At 47.8% G+C, this 8,447-nt stretch overlaps 1 protein-coding gene across 1 annotated transcript; it reads left to right on the plus strand.

Moving 5' to 3' along the window:
* The first annotated feature begins 3,801 nt into the window (after window positions 1–3,801).
* LOC138667441 (uncharacterized) lies at window positions 3,802–5,278 on the plus strand. Its single transcript, XM_069755646.1, has 3 exons — window positions 3,802–3,979; window positions 4,140–4,296; window positions 4,417–5,278. The coding sequence occupies exons 2-3, from the start codon at window positions 4,169–4,171 to the stop codon at window positions 4,913–4,915; spliced, it is 627 nt and encodes a 208-aa protein (XP_069611747.1). The 5' UTR covers window positions 3,802–3,979; window positions 4,140–4,168; the 3' UTR covers window positions 4,916–5,278.
* The last annotated feature ends 3,169 nt before the right edge of the window (window positions 5,279–8,447 follow it).

Genomic DNA, 8,447 nt, shown 5'->3' on the forward strand with positions numbered 1-8,447 from the left:
ATTAACATGATCAATGTAAATCAAAATGAATATCCCATGGAGGTCTGGATTAGGAGTGATACTCAAAATCAAAGTGTAAAATCAAATAATAGGCTGTTGTGGCCTCCACGTGCCTGTATGACGTCCCTAAAATGCCTGGGCATGCTCCTGCTGAGGCAGCGGATGTTTTCCTGAGGGATCTCTTCCCAGACCTGGATTAAAGCATCCGCCAACTCCTGGAAGTCTGTGGTGTAACATGGCATTGGCGGATGGAACGAGACATGATGTCCCAGATGTGCTCGATTGGATTCAGGACTAGGGAACAGGCGGGCCAGTCCATAGCATCAATGCCTTCATCCTGTAGGTACTGGTGACACACTTCAGTAACATGAAGCCTAGCATTGTCATGCAACAGAAGGAACCCAGGGCTCACTGCACCTGGCTATGGTCTCACAATGGGTGTAAGTAGGGGCGTAACTGCCGAGGTCGCAGCTGCGTTGGGGCCCGCAGTGCTTAGGGGCCCGGAGTGCTTAGGGGCCTGCCCAGCTCTGCGCGTTCATGTCCTCCCTTGCTCCAATTCCAAGCGCACTCCCGGTGTTTGAAATCTGTGTGCTGTTTCTTCCTAGTATGACGTTCGTCGGCGTCATTTCCGGTCCTGTGCATTGTGGGGGAGTATTGGGTGTACTTGCCAGCTTCAGAATGTGGGGGTAAACCACTATTTGGGCGCATGGCAGAGCTCGGAAGGGAAGGAGCGCCGTTTGACTTTTCAATGCAAAATTGACTGGAATTGAGAAGGGACGCCATGTCGCGTTTGGAGAGCCCCAGATGTGCCTAAACATTGAAACCCCCCACAAGTGACAACATTTTGGAAAGTAGACCCCCTAAGGAACTTATCTAGATGTGTGGTGAGCACTTTGACCCACCAAGTGCTTCACAGAGGTTTACAATGTAGAGCCGTAAAAATAAAAAATCATTTTTTCACAAAAATAATCTTTTCACCCCCAAGTTTTTATTTTCCCAAGGGTAGCAGAATAAATTGAACCCCAAAAGTTGTTGTGCAATTTGTCCTGAGTACGCTGATACCCCATATGTGGGGTAAACCACTGTTTGGGTGCATGGCAGAGCTCGGAAGGGAAGGAGCGCCGTTTGACTTTTCAATGCAAAATTGACTGGAATTGATAGGACGCCATGTCGCGTTTGGAGAGCTCCTGACGTGCCTAAACAGTAGAAACCCCCCACAAGTGACCCCATATTGCAAACTAGACCCCCAAGGAACTTATCTAGATGTGTTGTGAGAACTTTGAACCCCCAGTTGTTTCACTACAGTTTATATCGCAGAGCCGTGAAAATAAAAAAATCTTTTTTTTTTCCCACACAAAATTTGTTACCCAATTTGTCCTGAGTACGCTGATACCCCATATGTTGGAGTAAACCCCTGTTTGGGTGCACGGGAGAGCTCGGAAGGGAAGGAGCACTGGTTTACTTTTCAACGCAGAATTGGCTGTAATTGAGATCGGACGCCATGTCGCGTTTGGAGAGCCCCTGATGTGCCTAAACAGTGGAAACCCCCCAATTCTAACTGAAACCCTAACCCAAACACACCCCTAACCCTAATCCCAACCCTAACCACACCCCTAATCCCAAACGTAAATGTAATCCAAACCCTAACTTTAGCTCCAACCCTAACCCCAACCCTAACTGTAGCCCCAACCCTAACTGTAGCCCCAACCCTAACTTTAACCATAACCCTAACTTTAGCCCCAACCCTAACCCTAACTTTAGCCCCAACCCTAACTTTAGCCCCAACCCTAACTGTAGCCCCAACCCTAACTGTAGCCCCAATCCTAACTGTAGCCCTAACCCTAACTGTAGCCCTAACCCTAACTTTAGCCCCAACCCTAACCCTAATGGGAAAATGGAAATAAATACATTTTTTAAATTTTATTATTATTCCCTAACTAAGGGGGTAATTGGGGGTTGATTTACTTTTATAGCAGGTTTTTAGTGGATTTTTATGATTGGCAGCTGTCACGCACAAAAGACGCTTTTTATTGCAAAAAATAGTTTTTGCACCTCCACATTTTGAGAGCTATAATTTTTCCATATTTTGGTCAACAGAGTCATGTGAGGTCTTGTTTTTTGCGGGACGAGTTGACGTTTTTATTGGTACCATTTTCGGGCACGTGACATTTTTTGATCGCTTTACATTTTGATTTTTGTGAGGCAGAATGACCAAAAAACAGCTATTCATCAATTTCTTTTTTAGGGGGTGGCGTTTATACCGTTCCACGTTTGGTAAAATTGATAAAGCAGTTTTATTCTTCAGGTCAGTATGATTACAGCGATACCGCATTTATATATTTTTTATGTTTTGGCGCTTTTATACGATAAAAACTATTTTAAATAAAAAATTATTTTTGCATCGCTTTATTCTGAAGACTATAACTTTTAATTTTTCGCTGATGATGCTGTATGGTGGCTCGTTTTTTGCGGGATAAGATGACGTTTTCAGTGGTACAATGGTTGTTTATATCCGTCTTTTTGATTGTGTGTTATTCCACTTTTTGTTCAACGGTATGATAATAAAGCGTTTTTTGCCTCGGTTTTTTTTTTTTTTTTTTAATGGTGTTCTGTTCACTGAAGGGGTTAACTACTGGGACTGTTTTATAGGTCGGGTCGTTACGAACGCGGCGATACTAAATATGTGTACTTTTATTGTTTTTTTTATTTAGATAAAGAATTGTATTTATTGGAATAATATTTTTTTTCTTTATTTAGGAATTTATTTTTTTTTAAATTTTTTTAGGGTGGTTTCACACTTGCGTTTTTGTCTGCAGCGTTTTTTACCAAAAAAACGCATGCGTTTTTTTTCCCTATATTTAACATTGAAAACGCATGCGTTTTTTGGTGTACGCGTTTGCACGCGTTTGTGAACGCATGCGTTTTTTTACTGCATGCGTTCATTTTCTAAAATGCAACTTGTAGTATTTTGAGGGGCGTTTTTTTCCCCCAAAAAAACGCATGCGTTTACATGCGTTTTTTTTTTTGACAAAAAATGCATTGGAGTCAATGGGGACGCATGCGTTTTTTTGGACATGCGTTTGCATGCGTTTTTTTGACGCATGCGTTTTTTTTGGCACCATTGAATTAACTGTAGATAAGGATGTCTAGACACTGATAAGCCTCCCCCATAGCAGCAGGGTTATAAAAGGAAGGTTGGGGGAAGTTTCTGGTCACTTCTCATCAGACTCCAAAGAAGACAGCACCCTGCCCGGACGCATTGTTGGACAAGACACAGAGCAATGTGAGTATATCCTAGCCAATGCATTCATTTTCAATTTTTTGGATCTACATGTCCTAATTTCTTCAATTTTTTTCTTTCAACACGCATCAGAATGTCTTCTCCGGTTTCTTCGTCTGATGAGGAGTTCCAGCCACGGCAATCAGAAGTGGATCACGTGAGCGAGGTAATTTTTTTGTCCGTCAGCTTGGTAAGTATTGACTGTCACATCGACACATGAGGCAATTTTTTTTTTTTTATGTTATAGAGCACTTCAACTGAGGGACAGAGAGGTACTGAGCAGCGGAGTCAAGGTCCAGGTGGATGACGGCAGCGGGTATGTATACCAGGCAGACTGTCCTTATTGTAATATTCTTTCCTTTTCTGTACCCTTGTTTTTCTTTACATTTTTCTTGTATCATCCTTTTCTGAAAGTTGTCTTTCATATTCCTGCCCTTTCTCATCTTCGTGTCTTATTTTTTCCAAATGTGGTTGAGCAAACTTAAATGATTTTCTTTTAATTTTAGGTTTCACAACGGGACGACGACCGGATTGATAATGACCTGCTGATCAGTCTGGTCCAGGAGCGAGTCCCGTTGTGGGACAGCCGGGATCAACAGCACGCCGTCAATAGTGTTCTCCGTCGTTTGTGGAGTGAGGTGGCCCAAGCGTTGTGGGATGGCTGGGAGAATTCCCCGCCACGGGTCCGTAATGCATTTGGTAAGTATTGCACGGTAGTGTGAAGCAACAGACCTTGGCCATTCTCTCTTGACTGTGTGTGATGAAAGAAACTTTTCGTAGTTTCTGTCATCACACACAGTCACGAGAGCACGGCCAAAAGTCCTTATTCTGACCATTATATTTTATTGTTATTTCACAGTGGACAAAGTAAGGACACGTTGGCGTTCCATGAAGGACCGCTTCAACAAGGACCTGCGTGCAGAGAAGAGTGCAGCTAGTGGTTCCGGAGCAAGGCACCGGCTCTACAAATACCACCGTGTGTTGGCCTTCCTGAGACCGGTCCTTCTCATGAGAACGTAAGTATTTCTCACATGCCTCCGGTTGTATTGCATAGACATAATATGTCATTTTTAATTCCACAGGATGTACCTTCTTGTTATAGCTTGGTATTAATTTTCTGTTTTCTTTTTTCACAGCACACACTGCACGACTGTCGCCACAGGTTCTGGAGCGGTCCTTCAGCCGGCAGCCACGGACCAGTCCCAGCCATCCAGCAGCGCAGCACCAGGTGGGTCTTCCACACTCACTGGAGACCAGGGGGCTGGCCCATCAGGTCTTCCCCTTTCGCAGTCCTCTTTCGCTGCACCCATTTTTGCGGGCTCATCCCGGCAGCGACAGAGGGCTTCGGATAGGTCCCTCATGCCCGAGTTTTTGCACTTGAGCTCGGTTTTACACGAAGCTATCAAGGCTTTAGGTGACAGAATGGATGTGTCCCATAACCTGTTAGAGTGCCGCATCCAGGATGTCGCCAAAAGCGTTGATCAAGTGAAAGCCGACCTCCAGAGGCCAGCTCATCATTTTTTTAATCAAATCGAACAGGGCATGTCGGAACACCTTAGCCCTGATCTCCAGCTGAGTGATGCAGGCCTGCAATGTTGCTTTTGTGCAGGCTATGCAGCAGAGTCAGAGTCGTAATGTGGCGGCATATCCAACTGTGCCGTCACTGTCACAAGTAAACACTATTCCTACCTCTGCTGCATACCACTGCACGGCCACCTCTATTCCCTCTACAGGTGTACTCCACTACAGCGCCAACACGATGACGAGTGCTGTTGGACATCCCACCGCCACCACCGTGACGACCGCTGCTCCGGCTTGGACCTCCTCCGCTCACACCACGATGACGCAGGACCCTGGCGTGGCTTATCGGCCCGGCACCCTCCCGATGCAGCAGGACCCATCCATGCAATATCGGACCGGCCCACCCCCGATGCAGCAGGACCGAGGCCTGGCATATCGGACCGGACCCACCCCGATGCAGCAGGACCGAGGCCTGGCATATCGGACCGGACCCACCCCGGATGCAGCAGGACCGAGGCGTTGCTTTCCGGGCAGGACACCCCCCGATGCAGCAGGACCCATCCATGGCGTATCGCACCGGGCCCCCCATGATGCAGCACGACCAAGCCATACCTTTCCGGACAGGACCCACCCCGATGCAGCCCACCCCGATGCAGCAGGACCCATCCATGGCTTTATGTTCCCCCCCCCAACGATGCACCAGGAACCTGGGAGGGTGTTATGTTCCCCCCCCCAACGAGGCACCAGGATCCTGGGAGGGTTTTTGTTTCCCCCCCCCCAACGAGGCACCAGGACCCAGGCGGGACTTTATCTTTTCCCCCATTGGACTCTGACATTGCCGAGCGCTCCACAATGGAGACTGACTGTTTAATTGTGGAGCCGGGTCCTGACGTGTCTCCCGCCTACACTTTACAACCTAGCCCCAGAAGACTTCCCCCAACCCGGAAAACCCAACGTAAAACTGGCAAAACTCATAAAAAACAAAAAACTTTGATTATTCCTCCCCCATCACCTACCGATGTGTCTCAACCTTCCAGTGTGTCTCAAGCCCCTCATGTTTTAAGCCCCATCCCCGAACTTGCAGACCCTTCAAGTTTTCTTGCCCATTCTCCTGCCACCTCTGCCTCCTCCACGGTGAGCCAGGCTTCAGTTCTGAATACCCCCCAGTTACGTCACTCAACCCCAAGCCGGCGTGGTTCAACCCGGCGCGGTACCAAAAAATAAATTGTTGTTTTCTCTAGTCACCTTCCACGACAGCCACTTCGGAGGTTGTCTTCCCCGCCCTAATAGGGGACAGGAACACAAGAGGTTAAATACCCCTTCCTGCACCGCCAGTGTTTTCCTGTCCCCTATGGGGCATGAAGAGTTTCTGAAGGGGCTGCCGTGGCCGGCGACGGAGCTCCACTTACCCAGAAGCCGGGCGGCATGAAGGTCGGGTTTCCCTCCTTGATAATGCCGCTCCCGTCTCCTCTCTTCGGAGCGACTCGGGACCCTCCCGCCCCTCCGGCGCTCCCTTTGGGGGCAATGCGGGGCGGTGATGTGCTTGCCGGGGGCCTCCTGCAGCCCCCCGGTTCCCTCCTCCACAGCTGCAGCGCTGGAGGTGGCGCGCGTCCCGGGCTGGGGCCGGAGAGCCTGATGACTTCCGGGTTAAAGCGCGCCACTTCCGGTTCAACCAGGAAGCGTGCCATGGAGCGCACGCCGGCCGGCAATGGCGTCCAGCAGCAGAAACAGCGTCGGGGGCGTTCTTGGACCTACCCCAATCGGGCCACACGTGGGGGGAGGAGCACTGCACGCTGGACCACCGATCCTTATAAAAAGATCCGGGTAACAAGGTAAGCTGTCTGACTGTTAGCAACCTGACGGACATGAACAGTGACAGACCCCCTTGCTCTGCATCTGCAGATGCCAGCGTTCCCCCTCCTACCAAAGTAAGTAGCAGGTGTTGGGCCCAGCTATCCCCTATATACATATGTGCTTTTATGTATATATGTATATATAGATATTCCTCTAAGTGGCTTAGCAAACCCTCTCTCTCTCTCTCTTAGGGAGAAAAGGTTTCCGACCCTAAAAAGTCAAGCCGCAAATGCAAAGTGTGTACGGCCAAACTCCCATCAACATACGGGAAAAAGCTCTGCCAATCCTGTACGGATGAGGTCCTGCGCGCCGAACAACCCTCGCTGTTGGATAGCATTAGATCCCTCATTAAAGATGAGGTCCATTCTTCTATGGCTACCTTCTCTCAGATGTCGGTGCCTCAGCCACCCCCTCCAAAAAAGAGGAAAAAAGCCCCAGTAGAATCCGACCCGGACTCGGGAGAAATCCAGTCCTCAGGTTCAGAGGATAACTGGGAAAACGAAGGCTCCACTTCTACCCCCACCTGTAGATCAGAAAACAAAAAATATTATTTTAGTTCTGAGGACATGAGTGAACTAATCGGTTTAGTAAGAAGCACCATGGGGGTAGAGGATGAAGAAGTTACACTCACAGTACATGATGAGATGTTTGAGGGTCTGAAACCCAAAGACCAAAAAGGGTTCCCGGTGCATAAGAACTTACGAGATCTAATTCTGCATGAATGGGACCTCCCTGAAAAAGGTCTGACTATACCATCGGAACTGAAAAACCGGTACCCATTAGATGGGGATAACTCCTTATGGGAGACCCCGAAAGTAGATGTTCAGGTGTCTAGGGTAACTAAAAAAACTGCCCTCCCCTTTGAGGACTCTTCGCAACTCAAGGATCCGATGGATCGTAAAATAGAGAGTTTATTAAAAAAGTCCTGGGACACCTCCACAAATCTGCTAAAATCTAATATAGCCTCTACTTGCGTGGCCAGATCTCTATTTATCTGGTTACGCAAACTTGAGGATCACTTGACTCAAGGCACCCCAAGAGAGGAGATTTTAGACTCCCTATCCTTACTACAGAAAGCTACAGGGTTCCTAGCCGATGCATCTGCTGAATCGGTTCGAGTAGCCGCGAAAGCTGCCGTTCTCTCTAACTCGTCCAGGAGAGCACTCTGGATAAAATCCTGGGGAGGCGATTTTGTCTCCAAGTCCAAATTATGTAGCATACCCTTTCAGGGTCATAATGTATTTGGACCCGTCCTGGACGATATTTTGGATAAGGCGGCAGATAAAAAGAAATCTGGACCACGGTGTGAATTACTGGTATGATGGACTCCTCGCCAGAGACGGACTACACCTCAACAAACCTGGGAAACACACATTCGCCAGAAGACTCGCTACACTCATCAGGAGGGCGTTAAACTAGAAGAAGAGGGGACGGGAAGAAAAACATTAGACTCGAACAAAGACGACCCAGGAAAACATACTCAGAAGGGAGGTAAGAACATTTCTAAAACAATCCACAGTGAGGAGATTGGAACAAAACAAAATCCTCTAAACTGCATGCTCGCAAACGCCAGAAGCCTGACAAACAAGATGGAAGAACTAGAAGCAGAAATATCTACAGGTAACTTTGACATAGTGGGAATAACCGAGACATGGTTAGATGAAAGCTATGACTGGGCAGTTAACTTACAGGGTTACAGTCTGTTTAGAAAGGATCGTAAAAATCGGAGAGGAGGAGGGGTTTGTCTCTATGTAAAGTCTTGTCTAAAGTCCACTTTAAGGGAGGATATTAG

Source organism: Ranitomeya imitator, chromosome 2, assembly GCF_032444005.1.
Source record: "Ranitomeya imitator isolate aRanImi1 chromosome 2, aRanImi1.pri, whole genome shotgun sequence".
In the NCBI taxonomy this organism is placed as follows: domain Eukaryota; kingdom Metazoa; phylum Chordata; class Amphibia; order Anura; family Dendrobatidae; genus Ranitomeya; species Ranitomeya imitator.